Source organism: Phaenicophaeus curvirostris, chromosome 4 (assembly GCF_032191515.1).
Source record: "Phaenicophaeus curvirostris isolate KB17595 chromosome 4, BPBGC_Pcur_1.0, whole genome shotgun sequence".
NCBI classification, from domain to species: Eukaryota; Metazoa; Chordata; class Aves; order Cuculiformes; family Cuculidae; genus Phaenicophaeus; species Phaenicophaeus curvirostris.
In genome coordinates this window covers 5,630,759-5,653,220 of record NC_091395.1, presented here as the reverse complement: position 1 = coordinate 5,653,220, position 22,462 = coordinate 5,630,759, and the positions used below count along the sequence as shown (strand labels likewise).

Here is a 22,462-nt window from a genome sequence, read left to right as displayed (position 1 = left end):
ATAAGCACCAGAAGCACATAATGGAAGTGCAGAGATGATGAGGGTGCAGCAGTATTAATAAGAGCTTGGGTGTTCGGATTCATGTACATCGTTTAGGTTAACCTGAATTAGTTCTGGTTGCTGTTCTTCCAGTTTTACTTTGTGATGTAAGATGTGTCACATATGAACTAATTGAAAGCCGTGCTATTTAGCTCTTTAATCAGTAAGCTTGGAACTTTAGTTTTGCCTGGGATACGTGGCTTTTTCTTTTATTTATTTATTAGTGAGCCAGTAATAGGTTGTCTTGCTTTTAGAATAAGGTTATCCTAAACAGTGATATATTGGAGGTTTATCCCAGTGATTTTATTGTGCCTAAGTGGAGAAGGCATGTAGAAACACCTTTTACTTTTCCTCATGTCCAGAGTTGCAGTACATGATTTGTTTTGAGTTTAGACTGTAGTATATTAAAGGTCTCTGCAGCTTGACAGAGGCATATGAAACCAAGCAACTTCTAGGTGTACTCAAAAGCTAGGGTGGCATGCTGATAGGTATCTGGACTACAGAATAGATCTTGAAAAAATGTATAACTTGTTCTGGTTTTAAATGCTGCTGTTGAGATAAGGACAGAGAATTGGTGCGTCCTTGAGAGCTGCAGCTGTATCACATCTATTGAATTAAATAGGTGTCACTCTTGTGTGACAGTATCTTGTGTAATATTTAGCAGAGCTTTAATGCTTGAGGAATACTACATCCCTGTTGACAGTTTAAATTAATCTTACTATATTACAGAAATTAAAATTCTTATTTTGTCCTTGTGCTAAGAAATTTGTTATGATATATATTGATTGCTGTAGTGGAAAGAAGCTTCAATTAACTTTTCTGGATGTTAATCAGATCAGCTTTAAGATTTATGATAGAACTTGGATGTCTTCATTGCCTAAAAATGAGTCTCCTGTGCTGCTTTGGGAAGTGCATAAAGCAGATGGTTCACACATATGGCAAAAAAAAAAAAAAAAGCACACAGCTCTGTGTATCTGGTTAGGAGACAGCTGGTTTTGCTGTAGACTCCCCCAGTACCAACCTTGGTAACTTTAATGAAATATTGTCAGGAGCAAAGTTTTTTAGCTTATGTATCTACTTGGAAGCTCGTTTATCTACTATGGTGAAGGTTTTGGAGCTTATTATTACGTATTTTGTCCTCTCCTTCAGAACCTGGGCTGGATCTTTAGTCTTGTGCAGACCTGATTTAAACCAGCAGAGGGTTTTGATCTAGTGGTTTAAAATGTGTTTTACACATGCACCTGCTAACTTGATAGTGAAGACAACTGACTGTGGTGGGAAACCTCTTCATGAAGAAGGCTGAGAGTCCTAAGGAGAGAGAGCAAAAATAAAGCTGTGTAAACGTGCTTGAAAGCTGGGTTGTAATTTGTGCAGCAAACAGGGTACAGAGCTAAAGCTGTGCTGGTTCTTTAAATTTTTCTTATCTTTCTGATACTCGAATGTTTGAACATTTTCAAACTCTAAAGTTCTTCTCTGATAGACTGTGGCAGGAAGGAAGGACTTTAACACCTTGGTCTGGGCTGCAGTACTTATTAGAAAAGACTCACAGGTGAGCTAGAAGAATATTTCCAGAATACAAAGGCACTTTATCCACGCAGCCGCTCTGGGAAAGAAATCTTGGAAAGGCTGTTCTAGCATTGTGGTCCATGGGGAACAGAGCTAGCCTTTCCACAGTTAGGGGCTAATATTAGTTCAAGATCTCATATTTGTCTCTAAATTTTACTTTGTTGTAATTATTCATTACTTCTACTTACTTTTGCAACAGGAAGGGGAAAATATTTTCTATCTGGCTGTGGAAGATATTGAAACAGACACAGAACTTCTGATTGGGTACTTGGACAGTGACATGGAAGAAGAGGAGGAGGAGGAGGAAGAAGTAACTGTTATCCAGGAAGATGAAGACAGTGGCAATAATAAGGAAGTGCAACCAGCTGGTGAAAAACTTGCAGGTGAGCAATATGTAATAATTGGGATAACTTGAGAGCTTAAAAGCAGTAACAAAAAAGAAAGAGAATGCTGGCTGAATAGGTTGGGGAACTCGAAGACTCCCCAGGTTTAGTCTGAGCTCTTCCATGATTTTTCTCTCTCTGTTTTGATTTGAGTTGAGGTTCTTTTCTTTGCCTAATAAGGAGCAGTCAGTGCTGTGAATTACTCAGTAGTGAGCTTAGATTTCATGGAAAGTTCCCATTCAGTTTTGATGGAATTAATTTCACCTGACTTGTAGTCTTGTGAAAGCAAATGTTTTAAGAGGGCAAGTTTCCCTTATTACTTAGATGAGGGAGAAATCAGCTTTTTCATAAAATTGTGCAGCCAGTTGTGAGGTAAGATGTCCAAGAAAGGCATCAGAGACCCAAGCTGTCTGGTGAATTCTCAGCATCCTTATCAAAGAGGAGACAACCTGGATGACGAGTTCAGGCTAACAGCCTCAGTCACACCTGGCTTAATACTCCACATCCATTTTCAGTGATGCTGATGGTATCTGCTCAAGATAGTCTGTCAGTAATCTATTCAGAGACAGTGAATTTTGTACTGTCATTTTGCATAATATATTTCTGGCAGAATGTGTCTCTTGCTGTAACCAAATATTCCCTGCAGACTATTTCTTTACTGTTTTTTCCTCCAATCATGCAGATCCCCTCACCTGTAAAGAGGACCATGCATGCCCAAACTGTGAATCGAGTTTTGCCAGCCAGGAGATTCTAGCTGAACATCTTCAGACTTTGCACCAAAAACCCAGTGAGGAAAAGGAATTTAAGTGCCGAAACTGTGGAAAGAAATTCCCTGTTAAACAAGCTTTACAAAGACAGTAAGTAGAAACAGGAATGGCTTTTCAAAGATCATTTAAATGAGTTCCTTTCAAACATTTATTTCTCTTGGCTTAACCACAATTTAAGCTTTCTTTTTTATGCTCATGTATTTGTACCCTTACCCTCTGCACTGGTTCTTTAGCATGCTAATTTCTCATATTTTTGGACACTTAAATTTGAATTGCAAAAATGTTACTAATTTTTTTATGTTTTAAAATTATTCACTGGAGACCATATCAGAGCTGCGGCTTGGTGCAAAATTGGCCTCTATTTAGTAGTTTAGGAGATGTAATATCTAAGCTGTCCATGTCCTTGCAGAACTAAAGTAAGATTTAGAAGAAAGTAAAGGGTGATCTAGAAGGAGAGAGAAAAAAAAACCAGGAAAAAACATGCTTCACATTTGCTTAATTAAATACTTGGGTGATGAAAAATACCAAATAGAAGCATGAAAAATACCAAATAAAAGCATGAAAAATGTGAAATTTAAGACAGTCTTTACTATCCTTTATAGAATAAATGTGCAGGTTTTGTTACTGAAGTCATATACCTTACAGTTATGCTTTTGCATAAAACTATTTTTGTCTTTTGTTGCTTATATAATTTTTGCTTGCAACTGAATAGATATTACTTTTAATTACAGATAGTGCATTAGATATTGTACGTGATTACAGACAGTACATTTAATTTCTTGTGTTGGAAAGAAAGACATCAATACTGCACAGAGTGCACTTAAAGCTGCTCTTGTAATATATTGATCTTTCTTAAATCTGAATAATGTGAACATTCCTAAAACTGGCAGCTCTGTACAATCTCTGTTCCTTCATGGAAAGAAATAAAGTTACGTGGCAGAGACTTATTTAGTGTTGGTGATTAGTTTCTCTTGAATTTAGACTTGTTCCTTGTAGTCTAAGGCAGAAGTTGGATTGGTGCTGTATAGCTAGTTAAGTAAATTTTTACATCATGGAAAGTGAGATTAATCTGTGTGAGGATGCAGCAGTGTGATCCTGACTCTTGCTGTTCATGCAGTTTAGTGGTTAGTCCCACTAAATTCTAGGAGACTTCACATATGAAAGAGATCACTTGCCTACTTAAAGCTTTATAGAGCTATATCTATATTTTTAGCTGCTGCAAGCCTGTGTAAGCTGTAGAATGTTCCCCTTATTTTGTTTTTCATTTTCTATTTTTCTTTAGCGTACTTCAGTGCACAGAGAATATCAACCCAGGAGATTCTTCAAGAAGTTTTCAGTGCTCTGTTTGCAATACTTCCTTCAGCTCAGAATTGAGGTTTTGTGTCTGAGTTACTGGACTGCTGTCATATCATTGCTGGCCTCCCTTTGCATGTTAGCTTCCCAGCTTGTTAGTTTATGTGAATCCTAACAGTGAAAGAAGTCAAATGCTTTCCTTCTTATTTGCTGTAAGTAATGCATGAAGTGGCCTTGGAACTCTGCAGTGCAGCATGTGTTAAGCTCAGAGCACTTGTTATGTGTCTGGTTTCTGTAGATACTACTGGATGTGTTGCTGCTTTGTTTTTTTTACTGGTTATCCCATATAGTTATGAACAGCACAAAGAGGCATGCAGAGGGGATGCCAGATTCATATGCAAGGCAGATAGCTGCGGGAAGAGGTTCAAGAGTAAGGATGCCCTGAAAAAGCATAAAGAAAATGTTCATAGCGGTAAGAAAATTTAATGTTTCTTTGGAAAAAAAGAACCTCTAACACGTTCCTAGCCTTATATTTAGGAATAAGAGTAAACATTGTCTTTGGCTGCCTTTTTTAATGGGTTCATTTGTATCGAAATGAAAATTAAGAAGTAACTAGTAGCAAGGGTAACAATTTCTCCTCCCCCAGAGAGAAATTGCTGTGTACCCAGTGAATCCTTAGTCTACTGCAGAAAATGTAATAGGAATCTGGGCAAGTTTAAACTGGGCAAATAATAGATAAAGCAAAACACTTCAGGGGGGAGGAAGATCAACCACTGGCTCAAAATGGTGCAGGAAGTGGCAAGTTCTTGATCTTTCACTTTTTTTCAGAATGCAATGGGACGTCTTTATGAAAACCATGCTTCACAAATAATTAGGCTTGATAAGTGTTGCATAAAATTCTATAGCCTCTGTTGTGCTGAAGCCAGACCAGTCAATCCACTAGTCCTGTTTGGCTTTTTAGGTCTGTGTGCTTTCAATCAATAGTTTTCAATCAGACTTCACTCTTTTTTAATGAAAGGGCAAAATACTGCTCTTGGGCCCACAATGCAGATCTCAATTCTGGCATTCTGCTTTCTCTGCATGTCCTCTCTCAGTGTCAATGGAAGATCAGTGTGTGTGGAGACAGCAGAATACCCGAGTCCAAAGAAAACAGTCTTTAGCTGATGATGACAGCAATGAGATGCTTTGTAAGATTTTCATTACATGAAATCTTTCTTCTGCCAAACTCTTATGGCAGACTGAAACAATTCCACAACCATTCTTATAAAAGATTATCTCCTTTTTCAGTATCTGTAAGATTTTTTTATTTCCCCCCACTCCATGAGCATTGTTGTGTTTAGGCTTAGCTTGGGACAGTTATGTACTGGTATACAAATTCTGCAGTTTTCTTGAATGATCACTCATGATGTGACTGAGAGCAAATGCCTGGAGAGGGGATTCTTACTCTGCCTGTACAATGAGCAGGTTTCTTTCTTTTAGCACTTGGGTTTCATAGAAATCACAACCAGTGTCAGTGCAGACTACTGTTGAGCGATGCTTCTAGAGTTCCTTCCTGCCTTGTGTTACCTGGAGTTAGGGGAAGGATTGTTGTGTTGCCTGTTATGCAAAGCTATTTAGAGGTATTCACTAGCACCTTTCTCTCCTCTGGAAAGGTCTCATTAATGTTCTTGTAAGTTGAAGTACTAAGTGTATTCTTGTATTTATGTGTGTATCAGTGTATATAATTAGTTATCACAAGTTTTATAACAGCAAATGCATGTATGAGATTAAGCACTTTTTAATACTACAAATTTAAGTATTGAACCAGTTGATTGACAGGCTACATTACAATATGAAGAGCCAAGATAATATGGATTTTTTAGGACAGCAAGAGCAGGAAAGACACAGGATACTGACAGTCTGAAAAATTGAGCTGGAAGCCATTTTATGAGTTCATTTATTATCCATAATTCCTCTGTGCTTGACTAGGCAGTACTTCTCTCCACTTTTGTTCTGTGTCCATTCTTTATGGAGTTCTCTGTAATATGAACATTTTTTTACATAAGCTAGGATATATCTTGCATGGGCATGTAAATGTAAACACAGAATTAAGTTTGTGGTGGCTCTGTCTTGTAATAAATTAGTTTTGAGGTTTACTAAAATAAATTTCAAAAGGTAAAAAATAGATAAACCAGATTAAATGCTCTGTCACTTATTAAAGCAACTGTGAAAGGGAAGGAAAATATATCTGGTAGCTCACCCGTAGCTTGTTTTGTAATTTACGTCTGAGAATTCATAATCCAGTGCCAATACAGTTTCCTTGCCTTGTCAGTTAAAGACCATTAAAGATATATCATTTCATATAGTATAATGCTTACTACTTTCTGAAAAAAACCCCGAAAAATAGGAAATGATGGTTTTGACATCAATTGGGAGTCCTTTTTGTCACTGCTGCACTGCTATATTGACTTCAGGAATTAATCAGTTGTTTAGTTATGAAGAGAATTGTTCTTAGTTGTGAATTATGCTCTTAATATTGGGTTGGCAATTCGTGATAACATCTACTTGAAGATTTTTTTCTTCATTCTTCTAGTTTTCTTGCTTTGCATTCCATCAGTAACTGATTTGTTGGACACCCACAGAGAATTCCTGATATGCAACACTTTGAAGATGGATACAAACGTAAAAATCTTATGTCAGTCAAATGACCTGTGAAAAGTCAGACACTCAGTGGAAATATTTAGCTTTTTTCTTAGCACTTCCTATTTAAGAGGTTGGTGGTATTTTGTTTCTGTTTCAGGAAATTCTAGGAAGAAGCTGATGTGTTCAGTGTGCAACAAGAAATGTTCCTCAGCAACAAATCTCCAAGAGCATCGAAAGGTCAGTAAGATAAAGGGTAACCCTCAGCAGGCTTTGACTTCACTGAGACTGTGTTGCTTGGGTCACTTGAAAGCAGCTGTAATGCAAACCTCTGGGTAATCTGTTTCATGCTTTCAAAACCAATGTATTTTATTGTGGATATTTATTTTTGTAATCACAATTGGTTAAACCAAAAATCTACCTAAAGTTTTAATCCATCTTTTTACAAATACAGAGATGTTTGTGCTTGTATCATTTATGCATTCTAACGTGAAGTCAAAGTTACCTGCTGTTCTTCAATGCTCTTAAACATGAGACTAAATGTAAAAATGTTATGTAATGATAGGATACATGCAGACTATAAAATAGGTTCTTAAGCCTTCAGTTTTTGTGCAAAATACAATCAATTTTTCTTATTACTTTGTGACAAACCAGTAAAAGGTTGTTATTTGAAATTTAATTACACAAAATTTCTTCATCAAACCCGAATTTTTAGTGTCTTTTGTTTATGCATTTAACTGGAACAGGAGGGGTTAAGAGTTTGCAGAGCATGTATTGGAAATAAGGGGGTTCATATAGAAATGCATATGGACCATGAATATGAGACTCTAATCCGTTATACCCAAAGGAAGTCCCTGCAAGATTAATTTGATAAATCACTAAACCCTAAGAGATTCTGTTTTTACAAAAAGCTACATTGTGCTGTTCATCAGATTAACCATAAGTCTTTAATAATGCCCTGGTTATAACCTGAATCCATTCAGGATATAGATGATATCAATTAAAATATGTTGTTGCAAAGGAAATGCCAGGCCTCCCCCTTCTTATTTTGTTTTTCTCCTTGCTTGTATTAATATCCCCCATGTTTCTTTTCTAACGGGGCTATACTTTGTTATTTCTCAGACCAAATTGTGGTATGCCTTGCCACATGTAATTACAATTTTTACATGTTGGTGCACCTTGTGGTGGCCCTAAAAACGCAAAATGTTGGTTAGCATGTCCATTTCATTAAATTGTTTTGTTTCAGTAGCTGTAATTCTGTGTAGATACTGGCACACACTAGCAAGCTTTTCCCATAGCATCAATGGGAGGTCAGTTGAGCACTTACTCATCTAAAGTATCACCATGAAGATTTTGTGCATAAAATTATTTCCTTTTCTTGATTGGCTCCTCTTATAAGACACCCAGAAAATAGGTATTCCAGATTCTTACACCTGCATCAGATAGTGAAGGAGGTTGCATGTTTGCTTGCTTCTGTTTGCTTGAATTACTTTGCTTGGACAGGCAATAAAACCCAGAAGAACATAAGTGAAACAAGTTCTTTTTTTCTTCACCCTTTCCCTATCAATGTAAAGAAATAGAAGTAGAGAATAGAATGGTAAAGTATAGATGATAACAGAAAATGAGCGTAAACAACAGCAAGAGAGAAAAGAGAAAAAGAGGGTGGATACAGGAGAGGTTGAGATCTGTTTACTCTCTGAAGAAACTGTTGTTCAGATCTGTAGCTTTCATGTGATCTTTGTTTTAAACACACTTTTAGCTTTGTGTGTCTTGCAGATTGCTTGTGCCTTGAATGTCTGAAGGTAAGGCCTTTCTTAGCCAGGCACAATTAAACTTTGCTGTCATCATCGTCCATCCTTCAGTTGTATGTTCTTGTTTTCCAGTCTATTCCTCATACAATGCTAATTTTTTGTGGCACATTTTTTGGGATTTTTTTGGTTTTGTTTTTATTTTTGTTCATCTCCATAGATTCAAGGAAATGTAGGTCTGAGGGAAACCTGAGGGTTTTTTTTTAATCTCATTCTGTTTTCTTGAGTGGATTAAGCATGTACCTAGACCATCTTAGATATGTGCTGTCTCATCTCCTGAAGAGTTCCACTGAGGAAAATTCTACCACCTCCACGGATGTCTCTCTGTATTCTGATTTTCAGCTTTTTGAATGTGTTCATTAAACCGATGTTTGTTCCTTCTGAAGTCCTACCTAAATTTTCTTCTTTACTGCAAATTGAGGTAATTGCTCTTTGTCTTCTCTGAGAGAATGCCAAGAAAAATTCACCACTGTTCTTTACAAAAATTAGCATATTGCAGAGTTCTTACGAACTCCATTTGCAATTCCTAGGCTGTACAGACAGTTATCTCAAACTTTCATCATGCATCTGTTTTTCCAAACTAGTTTTTCTTTTAGTAAACATTTTCTTGCTCTATTTTTCACCTGTATGCTTATTGAAGTCAGCAGCCCATACTGCAGTGATGCTTAGTTGAGCCCTTGGAGGTGCCAAGTGTAGTGGAATGCTTGTCCTGTGTTTGTTTAATACAGAGAATGTCTTTTGGTGCATCTTAGAATGCCATTGCTCTCTATGAGCAACATCAGTCTCATTGTGAAAAATCTTTGATTCTTTCTAAGCATTGTGATTCTTTCTTAACTGTCTTTGTTGTAGAGCTGGACCTCCCTCAAAATTATGGTGAGAAAATTTCTTCCTAAACATCGTCTGTGGTTCCTACCACACTCCCCTGCCGTTTTTTCCCTCCCAGTACCAAATGTCACTGTCTTGGGTTTCTTTTTCTGCACTTTTTTTCCAACACTGGGCAGTGTTTTGTTCTATGGTGCAGTCTTTAATTTTCGCAATTGCTATGAAAGCCATAAAAAGGTAAAGGAAACCAGATTTTAAACATCACTTTAAAATAATTTAATAATTCCATTTGAATGCAGTGTTCTTACATCCTCGCTCTCTCTGAGCACTGTCTTCCAACAGACTGAGTCTCACCCAGTTCTTGGAGTGGTAGATTGAAGTTCAGATTACTTTTTGGAAAAACTTATCATGGGTTACTTGTATCTTGAAAGTTTTAGCTCAATTTCACCCCTAAAACTATTTTGAATGGCATCTTGCTTTTCCCTAGACCTCCTGAAGATTTTGAGCTGGTCAGTCCTGTAAGTCACGGAGCGTATTTATCTGAGCATGTTAATCTTGTTCAGATGCTTGCTGTTTTGTGTAGCACTTAGGAAGTTATCTGGAGGGGTAGCTCTTCAAATGCCTATGAAACAACTGTAAGTACGTTCTGACTTTAGTATAACAGAGGTTTATGTTGATAGTTGTTACAGCCCCCTAATGAGACTAATGTTGTTATACACATAAATCATTGCATGAGCACTTGTCTGTGGTATTACAGCCTGTATACTCACAGAATGTGTTACTTGGCAAGTTTTCTTAACATGAAAATCTGTTTGAGTATCATTATATGTAAAAATATCTGCTGTATTTTATTACTGTTGTTTTACCCTGTAATTGTGCACTTTTCTAAAGAACTGATTAAATAGTGCCAGTTGTAGGATAGGATGTGTGCTTGATAGCTACAGCTACTTAACACACGTGTACACAAGTCTGTGTCTGATTCTCTTGTAAAGAAGCGATTAAAGAGTATCAGCTATAGAATATATATTTAATAGCTGTAGCTTTTTAATGCACATGCATAGAAGTTGCTGGTTTGATGCAAATTTATTCAATGAGACTGTTTGTTAAACTATGCTTATAAGCTAAAATCGGATATTTGTATAGTGCTAAAGCACAGTCTGGGTTCTGATCATAGAATCACTGTGTTGGAAAAGACTTCTGAGGTCATCAAGTCCAACTGTACCTGTCCACTGCTAAATCATATCCCTAAGCACTTAATCTACCCGCCTATTAAACACTTCCAGGGATGGTGACTCAGCCGCCTCCCTGGGCAGCATTTTCCATTGCCCGAGAACCCTTTCGGTGAAGAATTTTTTCCTAATGTCCAATCTGAACCATCTCTAGTGCAGCTTGAGGCCATTCCCTCTCATTCTGTCATGTAGCACTTGGGCAAAGAGATCAACACCCACCTCTCTACAATCTCTTTCAGGTAGTTGTAGACATTGATAAGGCCTCAGCCTCCTCTTTTCCAGGCTAAACAACTCCAGTTCCCTCAGCTGCTCCTCATAAGACTTGTTCTCCAGCCCCATCACCACCTGTGTTGCTCTTCTCTGGACATACTCCAGCAGCTCAGTGTCTTTCCTGTAGTGAGGGGCCCAAAATTGAACACATTTGAGGAGTAGCCTCATGATGTTGTATTATGTTAGACTGTTAAGTCTGATGTTTTAAATACTGTGCTTAAGAATGCCGTACAAGTTGCTTCAAATAATCTTTTTGGAACGGATTCTGATAGCATTTGATAGCAGAATTATGTAAACTTCAGTCAGCTATCTAAATGAAAACATAGATATTTTGGGAGATGGCAGAGTAGTAGATTGTGTGTTCTTGTAAGAGAACTTAATCTGAAATTAAACTGGATAAACAGAATATTTAGAATTAAAGATCTGTTTTTGAGCTTACCACCTGATTCTGCCTGGGCATTTCATCAGCATCACTGTCCAAAGTGTACAAGTTTGCAGAGATGGCAAGAAATGGCAGAACCACTTTTTAGTTTATTAAAACATTTAATTTGCTCTGAAGTTGGTTTGTGAGTAGCAACATAAGAACATGGTAAGACAGAACACTTATGGAGAATCTCGCTGGAGTTGTTTTTGTTTGTTTGAAGAGGAAGTCTTAGTAGAACTTCTTTACTGTGCTGTCCACAAATGTTTTTCATTAGAGTATTGTGTTGAACCGATAATATTTGTTATTTTTAGCTGCTAGATTCTCCTGCAGAAAGTCTATAGAGTTCTCCAAAAAAAGCTTTATGAAGTGTGATCTCAGCCCGGAAGCTTTGCTGTCTAAGGCTGCAGTTCCAAAAAACTGAAATGTGTGCTCAGTTGCACTGTAACTTGGCTGGGGGGAGGCTGCTGGTGGCAAATGTAACACAGAGCAGAGGGTTAATGGTAATTTGACAGGTGGAGAACTGTGTATGGTTTGTGATTTTGGGGGACTCTAACACACAATCTTTTTTTAATTGTGTTTCAGAAGTTGCAGCTCTCAACTGTCTCTTCTGTTTTTCCAACTTATAGTCCCTGATGATGTCAGGTGCTGTGATGTTGAAAATCCTGCTAATGCTCGCTGCATTTGCAGTTTGAGATGCTGCTGCCTCTCCACTGCCTTGCCTCTAATAGCTTTTAAGAGAAATGATCCTGAAAGAATTTGATAGCACTTGATTTTAAAATTCTTAGAGTGGTTAGGGAGTAGTTCCTGTGTTACTCTTACTTGTCTTATTAATTAGAACAAAACATTCAGAAAAGGAATTCCTCATCTTTTTTTGCAATGCCTTCGTAGTAATGATATTTTAAATGAATCTGATCTTGCAAATTTGAATAACCTGTGTTTCTAAATATAGTTTGTGATTTTTTTCTTGTTTTCAGTTACGCATGTTTATTTTTTGGGCGATACTGTTGTTCACCAAGGGCCTAGCAAGGGGAAAATCACAGAATATTCATGACTAATTTTATAGCTAACGTTTAAGCAATAGCCTGTATATGTAAGATCTGTGATCTTATTGGAGACATTTAATTGATATTAAACACTCATTTTGCAGGTCCATGAGATCTTTGAATGTCAGGAATGTGACAAGAAATTTATTTCAGCTAACCAGCTAAAACGCCATATGATAACTCATTCAGGTAATGCACAAAAATAACACAAACTTATGTATGACCTATATTGAATTTTGCCTGAATTAGTTTCTTATAGAAGGCTTGATTGATTCTGTGATGTCCTGAGCTGTTCAAGCAAGTCTCAGGTTCCCAGGAAACCATCTAAGCTATCCTTTCTAAGCCTTTCAAAAATCCAAGTGTAATGCTACAGTTGTCTTCCTTTTGCTGCTTTATCAGTCTATTTTTTCACGGTAGCCGGGGTGGATGATGTCAGTTAGCTGGGATGGGGCAAAAGGCTGCTACTTGGCTTATGGAGGAGGTGAAGAACCCGTGGTTGAAATTTCACGTTGACAAGAAGAGGATGGGAGCTGGGTCATGCTGTCAGAGAACTGTGATAGAAAGGGAAATATTCATTCATATATGTATATATATATTAGTGGGCTCGTGCATATAGTTTCCAGTCAGAGGAAGGCAGCTCATTCTCCATGCCGTTTCATACAGCACACACATATGTTTTCTTGTGCCTTTCTCCTGCCAGAACAGGTCACTGTGAGCAGGGAGTGGCTTGTTCCTAGGTTTGGGAGTACGACACAAATTGGCTCTGGCAGGATTTCTTATCACTGCAATCTAGTGTTTCTGTCTTTCACCAGTGATTAGAATTGTTAACCAACACAATGGAAATAAAAATATTATTCTGTCAAATATCTTAGCATTTAAAAAATGCAGGATTTTATAGCTGCACAGGCTTATCATTGAACTATTTTCTTGGTATCAGTGTGCACCAAAAGCTCATTGCTTGTAACACCATCTATATATCAGAGGATCCTAGCTTTCTTTTGACACTTTTGGATGAGCATTAGTGTAGTTAAGTTGCAGTCACCAGTCAAACATAAAGGCTTTTTGTATAGGAACTTTTGGTTTTGGAGGCTTATATGTATATTGTTAATTAAGTTTTAAAACATTTAAACTGTCATGCCCTCTTTCACATTTGTAATCTGGAAACGGAGTTTTCTTCTTTGAAGTCATTCTCTTTTGATTTAAGCTAATTAATCAGCATTTAGTTTTAGCAATGATTATTGCAAAGAATGTGCCAATTTCTTGAGATACACCATGGCTCATCTTTTGTGAAGTGACTTAACTGTCTAACATAAAGGGCATTAGATGTCTTTCTAATTGGTTTAGTTTTAATTGGGTTGACTTAATTGCAAAAAATCTCTCTGAGGAGATGACTGTCTCTGCCTTTCATCTTCTCCCCTGTATAAACAGGAGATTAAATGTCCCCCACTCATTTTCTGCAGAAAAACGCCCCTACACCTGCGAGGTTTGCAATAAGTCCTTCAAACGACTTGATCAAGTGACTGCACACAAAATAATACACAGTGAAGATAAACCTTATAAATGCAAGCTCTGTGGAAAGGGATTTGCCCACAGAAATGTTTACAAGAATCACAAGAAGGTAAAGCACTCTGCTGTTGTTGTTTACCGGTCTGACAGCCTCAGATTTGCAGATTTTTTTTATTTTAAGTGGTTCATCATTAAGCTCTAGCGTGCTTATAAACATGGGATTAAAGTACTGGAGAATGTATTTATTAGTGTTCTTTGTTATATTCAAAATCTCAAAATACTAAATGAATACTAGTTAAAAGGCAAGTGAAAGAAGCAGAAGGAAATCACCATTGCTCAGTTAAAATTGTCAAATAAATCCCCATTTTGACTTTTCAGGGTTTTTTTTGTTGTGTGTTTTTTAATATTAGGTTGTCAGGTTAAAAATATAAATGATCTAAAATGTCTTCTTCTTTTTTTTTTTTTAAATACACTATTTAAATCAAACTAAGTGTAGTCCCATTGCAGTCATTGTTGGACTTAGCAGCCGATGCTTTCAAACTATACTGGATTTGCATTGGGTAGTATTCACACATTAAAACGGCATCAGAAGAAACATTAACTGAAAAATAGGATCATGAAGGGATGCTCCGCTTCTGTTGGTTTAAGCTCAAAACTGCTTGGTCTAATTTCTATGATGCCTGAAATTATTTTTAACCTGGGGTTACGTTCTTAATGGCAAGGCTATGGCCATAACTGTGGTTTCAGAATGACAAGACTGTAAAAAAGAAAGGAGGAAAAAGCCCCCCCCCCCCCCCAAAAAAAAGAAAGAAGGATTACCTGTCTGGTTTTGTGGCCAGTATTTGGAAGCTTTTGCTCTTTTTTACATTTTTTTTTCCCTTTACATTTTTTAAATACTACTCCTTTCTTTCCCCTTTTTGATGAAACCGATACTTCCATACTTACAAGTCTTTCACAGTTTGTCTTAGATTATATACCATCTGGGAATTTGGCACAGGATCTTTGCACCATCTCTTGCCCTTTCAGCCATAAATCATGTAAAAGTAGTAATAATGCCTCTTGCAGGATGAAGTGATGACTGCCTAAAACAGAAAGCCCACTGAAGGATGAGATTAGCTCCCATTTATCCTGTGATTGCATCTTATGTTTTAGACTTTATTAAGAAAACGGGGCAGAATCTCACAAATTGGCTATGTTTTATGGAAAAAATCTAAAGTACTACCTGGAAAGCTACATCTATATCTTAAACGAATACTTGTTACACGTTTCCTTATGTTAATTTGCAGTTGAAAACTGGTAGGGAGTTTGGGGTGAATGCAGACTTCAGGATTAAGTATGAATGCCTGAACACTTTGACCCAATTCTGTGTTTAAAACAGCAGTGCCACTGGCACAAACAAGGACTAGAGGCTCCACTTAATGGGAAAAATACTAAAATTTAGATTTAGCGAGTACCTCATTTTGACAGAATTCCTTAAAGTGTATTGGGATATTTATTTCTTGAACCTGTTTGCACATAGTACTGGCTGGAAATTAGCCCTGCCCTATAATGTAAGAAAATTATTCTTGTGTTTACATAAAGTCTACCCAAAGAGTTGTGAATATTCACCCATTCACATCTAGGGCTCTAATTTCACTTGCTAAGTGGAGAGATGAGCGTGAGAGACAGGAGACTGACAGAGATGTCTTGAAGTGCTTTTTTACACATTGAGTAGACAATGTGAACAGGGGGAGGTAGTGGATAACAGAGGGGAGTATGGATTTATATACACAAAACCAATTGTAAGGTGTAAGTCAAGGATGTTGTAGTTTGGGGTATCAGAATAAGTTTTAAGCGGCCATCTGGTTGAGGGAAATGATTTTCCCCCTCTGCTCTGTTCACGTGAGACCCCAGCTGGAGTCCTGTGTCCAGTTCTGGAATACCCAATGTAAGAAGGATATGGAAATGCTGGAACAGCTCTTGAGGAAGCCACGAAGATGATCTGAGGGCTGGCACAGCTCTGCTCTGAGGACAGGCTGAGAGAGTTGGGGTTGTTCAGCCCAGAGAAGAGAAGGCTCTGGGGAAACCCTAGAGCAGCAGCTTTCCAAGTACCTGAAGGGTCTGCAGGAAAGCTGGGGAGGGGCTCCTTAAAAGGTCATAGAGTGATAGGATGAGGAGGAATGGCTTTCAGTTGGAAGGAGGAAGGTTTAGATGAGACATTAGGGAGAAACTTTTCATGATGAGGGTGATGAGGACCTGGCACAGATTGCCCAAGGAAGCTGTAGATGTCCTATCCGTGGAGGTGTTGAAGGCCAGGTTGGATGGGCCTTGAGCAGTCTGGTCTGGTGGAAGGTGTCTCTGCCCATGGCAGGGAGGTTGTAACTGGATGATCTTTAAGGTTCCCTTCCAACCCAAACCATTCAATAATTCTGTGATCTTAAGAGGGTGCAGTACTCCTAGGGCAAGAGAATGATGATTGTTTTGCTTATTCACAGGAACATTGATAGAGTAGTAGTGATTTAAACCTTTATTGTATATTATATTTCTATGTGTTTTTAGCTCATTTTTTTAAATTACTTTTTAGGTGTACACTCCTTTAAGACATGCTCCTAGATTCCTTTTCCTTTTACAGGAGAAAAGTTGGACTCTGAATAATTTCACAATGCTTTTTTGAGTTCCAGGGTGCAGTTACTGTGCTAGGAGCAGGGAGCTTAGAAACCTGCAGTAGGAATGATGGGTAAAATATTTAAAAGCATTTAAATGAGCAGCATTTAACTGAAAGTATTTTTTCAAATTTGATAACAACACGCTTAAGAAACCTCTTTGGGTTTTATATCACAGCTACACGCTGTTTATAATAAGAAACTGGGTACATCTATGTATTTTGTCTTTCAATTCTTCTTTTGTGTTTTAGATGAAAAATTGTTCCTGTTGTTTCTGTGATTCCTTTATGGGGGTTATTTAATCTGATTTTGTGTTGGAAGTATCTGAGTAAAAATGGCTCCCACAACATGTGTTTTGAAATGTCTTTCAAATGCAGGTGAATGTTGAGTCATTTCAAAGGTGCAGGAAGAGATTAGGTGTTCATATTTCACAGGATTTCACTGTGGAGTTCACTACTTTTAGTGGAGTTGCTAAAAGTAGATCTGCTCTGTTCTGTGGAGCGCTGTGGTGTGAACCCTAACTTAGGGCTCACTGCACCTTACAGCTATAGGCAGGAGTTCTTGCTCTTCCTGTGGTGCCTCTGACGTGCTGTTTCTACGTATGAGTACTGTGGTGCTCTGCATAAGTGCATGTACAATCTTGCTTTGTCACCTCCTTGGAGGTGTTAGCACAGGGAAGGGCGATGCGATGAAGAATTACCTCAGGTGTCTTTTGAAAAAGCTCAGACTGTGTGACTAAGTGATTGTACAAGAATATGGTTCCATTTTTGTGACAAAGGAAGAGAATAGTATCTGAAATTAAGGAATGAGTTAGTACTGGCTTGTGCTACAGCAAACGTAGTCACATTTTGTCCACTTTAGGTTGGAGGAAGGTTCATGTTCTGTGCCATGTCATGCAGATTACTTCCACAGAGGAGAAAGCTAAGGTTTTGTTCCATCTGCTCTTTTGTTGCTCTGCATACAGGATGGGTTCAGAAAAAAAATATGAGGATATGACAGTGAGTAGAAATAGGTCAGCAGACACAGGATTTGAAGGGGTTTATTGTTAATCCAGGGTTATGTGCTCCTGGAGAGCATAATGAATTGAAAGATCTGTATTCCCTCAGTTTCTCTGTTGGGAATAAGTAGCCTTGGGGTGGGTTTAAGCCTCCGCAAATGCTATGGTAGGAACAGCTTCTGTGAAATAGTCTGTAAGAGTCCATCCTCAGTTGCTTTGATCATATGGCTGTCCTCTGCTCTTACTGATGAGGAGCCGTCTCTGATCTGGAACCTGTTAGCAGGACATAAAAGGACAGTACTAGTTCTAATGTGCTTGCTTGGGGGGGATACCTCTCCTTATTAAGATATGCATGGCTCTTTTTGATAGACCTAGCTTGTTTCTGGACCATTCACAAGAGGCAGATGTTTTGTGTACCCTGCACGTGGGTTAAGTGTTTTTCTTTGCAGCACAGTTAAGGCATGGAGATGAGTATTATATTTTGATCAAAAGACTAGGAGAACTGTTGAGGAGGTGCTAAAAAATAATTATGTACAAATTGCTGCTCTTCAGAACTATCACTCAAGTGGTGATTGCTGTAAAACAAGGCATTTTTTTAAATAAACAACATGAATTTTGCGCTCGTGAAAGGTGCCAGATTGACAGCCCTAGAGACTGAACCCTTCTATTTATCCACAGAACAGGTACAGCACAGACAGCAGCACTGCGAGCTTCCCCACAGTGTCTCGTCACTAAGTCTCAACCCTGTTCTGGAGGAACCCCCTGTTGAGGTGAGAAGGTAGTTCAGTCTCTTCATGTCCTGTCAATCCTTGGCCTGACTGCTGAGACTGCCAAGCAGGTGTCAACTAATGCAAACTGGGATATAAACCTATAGAAGCTGCGCTGAAATGTTCAGCGGATTTTATGTAACATTTGATGGGTTCCAGTTGCCTTTTTGCTTTAAGTGGCATAGGCTGAGGTCAAAGAACTGACTTTGAATCCAAAGCCTCTGGTCTACCTTTGCAGGTACTGTAATATTTTGGTACAGCTGTGTATGGAAGAGGACATTTGTGTTTAAGTCAATCAAGGTTCAAGGTCCTAAGTCTACATCTAAATAATGATATTGACTCCTCACAGTCCCCTTTTTATTCTGCATGGTTTAAGGGATAACTATAAATAGCAGAAATAGTTTATATAAATGTATACACCACTAATTTTTACCCTTAATTTACAAAGTTACCTCAATTCACCTGATTTCATGCATATTACAGAACATACACTGTCCATACCCTTTTCCTCTTAGCACTGCATCTTCCACTTAAGGTCCTTGTTTAGACGCTGATACTCTCCTTTGCAAAAATACTAGGGAATTGGGTAGATAAATTGTGTGGATTAGTTTGCCATTTACATTGAGGCAGCTTTTAATGACACCAGGAAACAGGTAAAGTGTTTTGGAATTTACAAAAGTAGAATGAAGCTGGGTGTTCCCTAAGGTCCAGAAATGAAACCTGCTTCAGCAGCTCTGCAGTTTGAGATTCATCTAAGCTTAGCCTTTTATTTTTTTTTTTAATGGCTTTGAGGCTGTTTCTAAGCTATATTGAATTTTTCTACATTAAGCAAAAATCTTGGTAATGATACTTCCATGGGGCTTTTTAATTTCTATTTTCTATTATTTTTTTTTTTTCTTTATTTTTCTTTTGATACAAGAAGCCGAAACAAGCATGTGTAAGACCAATCTCATGACTTGAGAAATTTCCATTGCTAAATTTTAGTTATTTCCTTGGAATAATCACATCACTTTTGCCGCCAAAATTAACAGAGAAAAAGGGATTTGTTTACGTGTGTTTAATTTTAAGGCATTTATTCATACTAGTAAGTACTTAAGGCTAGTGCTAGTTCTGATGAAGTGATGCAACTGAGCTTGGTTTTTTTCCTGGTTATTGTATATTTTTGGTTTTGTTTTACATACATGCCTCATGTAACACTTTTGAGGACTGGGGAGGTATGTTTATTAGGCAGCTGCTATGCTGACTTTCAGGATTCTGGATAATGGCAGAATTATTGGTTTAATTCTTCATCCCCTGATGTTTCAAATTGCTATGATATCCCTCCTGAAGCCAGTCTAGAAAATTAGCTGTAATTACTGTAGTGACAACTAACTGGTTTCCCTGAGCCTTTCCTCTGACATGTTGTCTTTCATCTGCAGACCCATTCTGAAGAGAGACCATTCCAGTGTGAGGAATGCAAGGCTTTGTTCCGAACCCCATTCTCTCTGCAAAGACATCTGCTAATCCATAACAGTAAGTGTTAAGTCAAAGAGGAAAAAGAACTTCCTCTGTTCTCACATTTGACTGAGAAAAGCAGTCATATGACACCTTGCTCTAATATGCAACTTGCAGTGTTAAATTGGTATTAAGATTCAACGCTAACCTCAGGGAGGTAGAAAATACAGAGCCACATTCAAACCGTGCCTTTAAATGCACTTAAATGCAAATCCAAATACACTGTAGAAAACCTAGCAATGATTTGAGGACGAATGACAAGAAATTTCTGCATTAAGTGTGGTAGTGTTACCTCCATTTTAAGAAAGTAGAAATAAAAGCAGAGATAGCTTGGTGGCTTTACTCAGCTTTTGTAGGTAATCCGGTTTAGAGCTTGAAACTGAGATGCTCTCTCCTGTGCCAGTCCAGGCTAATGTTTCCTGCCTCTGGTGTAGAACTAGCAGCCCAGAGGAATACTTGTTCTTGGCATTTTGTACTGCTTTTTAACTGACTGTGTAAAGATTTATTTTTGGTGGAATTTTCTCCATCTTTAATATTTACAGAGCCCTCAAATATCATTCAACCATGTGAATGTCAGCAATTCAGATTCGAGAAAATATTCACGGTCCAAAATCCTTGTAGTTTAGAAGACAGTGCTTTGATTTGAGGAATATTTACATTGGTAGAATTAAAAAAAACCCCAAAGCTTTCTTTTTTTTTTATTTTATCCATTGTATCACTGTTTCTGTTAGATGAATTGTTAGACTGGTGTGTTTAGTTTGTTCTTTTACAATTATCTTTCATATCTTCTGCAATTTCACAAAACATCAGCTATTGTAAAATCTGTTTCCCATTTTAAATGTAAAAAATGGAGAGGGGCACATTAAAACCCTGTGTATTCTAATAAACTAAGCATTTGCAGGATAACCAAGAGCAGTAAACTGCAGTATGTGGAATTGTATGCCTTGGTAAAGATGTCTCTAAAAACATGTTCTTTGACTTCTTTTTCAAGAGGATGGGAGCTCAGGTAATTTGAGGTCTTTGAGATAGACTTGTAATTTGTGGCAGGTTTAGCTGTTCCTGAACCACCACTAGTTACGCAGATATTAAATATATCAGACTGGACTATGGTGGCACAGACGTTGTCAGTCTTCCTTCAACTCAGAGTTGCAGACATTGTCCTGCTAGAGCTGGTTGGTCATTCCTCTCATAGCACTGGAATATACCTGTTGCAATGAATAAAGGTGCGAAATAGAATCTCTTGATGTATTTAGCTGACTTGACTGTTCTGTGCTGTAGAAAAGAAAAAAATTATTTGCGAGGCTTGAAACATGTAGGAAAAATTGAAGTTCAGCATACGTTGTGTATTCTTTTAAATTCAGTGTCCTCTTGTTTCTTTAGAAGCAGGGGCTTCTAAAGGATGGTAGAGAATGACTCTCAATTTTATTTTACAAACTTAATTAACTGGAAAAACTGATATTTAATAAACTCATTTCTCAGGTGTTCCTAACTTGAAATGTGAAAAGACGTCATGGATATAGCTTTCAAAATTCAAGATCGAATAAGTCTAATGAATAACTTAAAACAAAAGAAGTCCAACCTTTTTTTTTTCTCGCAGGTTCTGGCTGTGTAAACATAACTTGTCTTCTGAGAGTCAAACAAGCTTTTTCTTTGGCATGCTGCTGATGAATACTTTTAGTATCTGTGTTCTCATTATGTCATTGGTAATGCTGGAGCTAACCCTTTATCCTCAGCTGCAGGGCTTAGAAAGGATGTATGAGGCTTAAGTGTTTGGTACCTCATACTTGGCTGAGGTGGCTCATGAGACCATAAGAGACCTGGCGAACAAGAACAAGAAACTCTAAGCATTTTCATTTGCATCATTCAGTTGTCTAGAACTGTGGAAACATGCACTGAACAGGATTGCATTTGTTGAGAAGGATATTATCCTTTTAATATGTTCCAAAGTAATAACCTTCATAGAATCATAGAATGGTTTGGGTTGGAAGGGACCCTGAAGATCATCCAGTTCCAACATCTCCCACTGGATTGAGTTGCTCCAAGCCCCATCCAGCCTGGCCTTCAACACCTCCAGGGATGGGCCATCCACAACATCCCTGGGCAACCTGTTCATGCAGAATGTTTCTTAGTAAGAGGAATATTGATTGGCTCCTTCTACAGGGGCCAGCAGAAGTGGGCACTGAAGATTTGCTCATTTCTAGTAAAGCACAGATAGCCCTGATTTTCACTACCTTGTTTTGTTGTAAGGAGAGTACATCAGTGGAGTAGATAAAGCTAGTCCCACGGAAGACACGTTGTGTTGTGTGTTTCTTGGGGAAAGCACTGTAGTATGTATTATGTCAGTGCTGTGTTTCCATCTTGGAAGGCATTTAAGGATATTGATATGGTAGTTTCGTGTCAGATACTCTGAAAAAGTTTCAGTCATTCAGGGGTTTCAAGAGCTGAAGTCAATGAAACCAAAAGCAATGGATGACTGTCTAGAAAAAAATAATCCATGAATCCTAGATCTAGTAAGAAGTAACTTTTAAAAGAAATTGCTTGAATATTTTTTTCCTATGTCGAAGCAGTAGAAAAATGCATGTTACTTGAGTAAAAATAGTAATGACTTCACTTTGTTAGCAGTGGAGTCTTAAGTTCCCAAAATGAGCACTGGAGTGATTCACAGAACAGTTAGAAGCCCTATGAGTGTTAATCCTCCTCATAACAGCGTGTAAAATTGCATCCCTGGTGACCTTGAAAATTTTTCCAAATAGCTACACTGAAAGTATTTTGGGGTAAGACAACTTGCATTCT

At 37.9% G+C, this 22,462-nt stretch overlaps 2 protein-coding genes across 10 annotated transcripts in view; one reads left to right on the top strand and one right to left on the bottom strand.

Moving 5' to 3' along the window:
- RPL7L1 (ribosomal protein L7 like 1) overlaps window positions 1–22,462 on the bottom strand; it is a 304,157-nt gene that overhangs the window by 2,291 nt on the left and 279,404 nt on the right. The gene's annotated exons all lie outside the window — the stretch shown is intronic.
- PRDM5 (PR/SET domain 5) overlaps window positions 1–22,462 on the top strand; it is a 112,885-nt gene that overhangs the window by 21,126 nt on the left and 69,297 nt on the right. For 5 of the 9 annotated variants that reach the window (XR_011337297.1, XR_011337296.1, XM_069855190.1 and 2 more), the window contains exons 4-12: window positions 1,805–1,988; window positions 2,671–2,845; window positions 4,038–4,130; window positions 4,399–4,520; window positions 6,828–6,907; window positions 12,368–12,452; window positions 13,724–13,881; window positions 18,092–18,178; window positions 19,594–19,687. Coding sequence is in view for 5 of the 9 variants with exons in the window: in XM_069855190.1 (XP_069711291.1) it covers window positions 1,805–1,988; window positions 2,671–2,845; window positions 4,038–4,130; window positions 4,399–4,520; window positions 6,828–6,907; window positions 12,368–12,452; window positions 13,724–13,881; window positions 18,092–18,178; window positions 19,594–19,687 (1,078 nt within the window). In the remaining 4 variants the exon portion in view is untranslated. Of the gene's footprint in view, window positions 1–1,804; window positions 1,989–2,670; window positions 2,846–4,037; window positions 4,131–4,398; window positions 4,521–6,827; window positions 6,908–12,367; window positions 12,453–13,723; window positions 13,882–18,086; window positions 18,179–19,593; window positions 19,688–22,462 lie in introns of all 9 variants that reach the window. The other 4 variants (XR_011337298.1, XM_069855191.1, XM_069855187.1 and 1 more) reach the window with 2 other exon arrangements.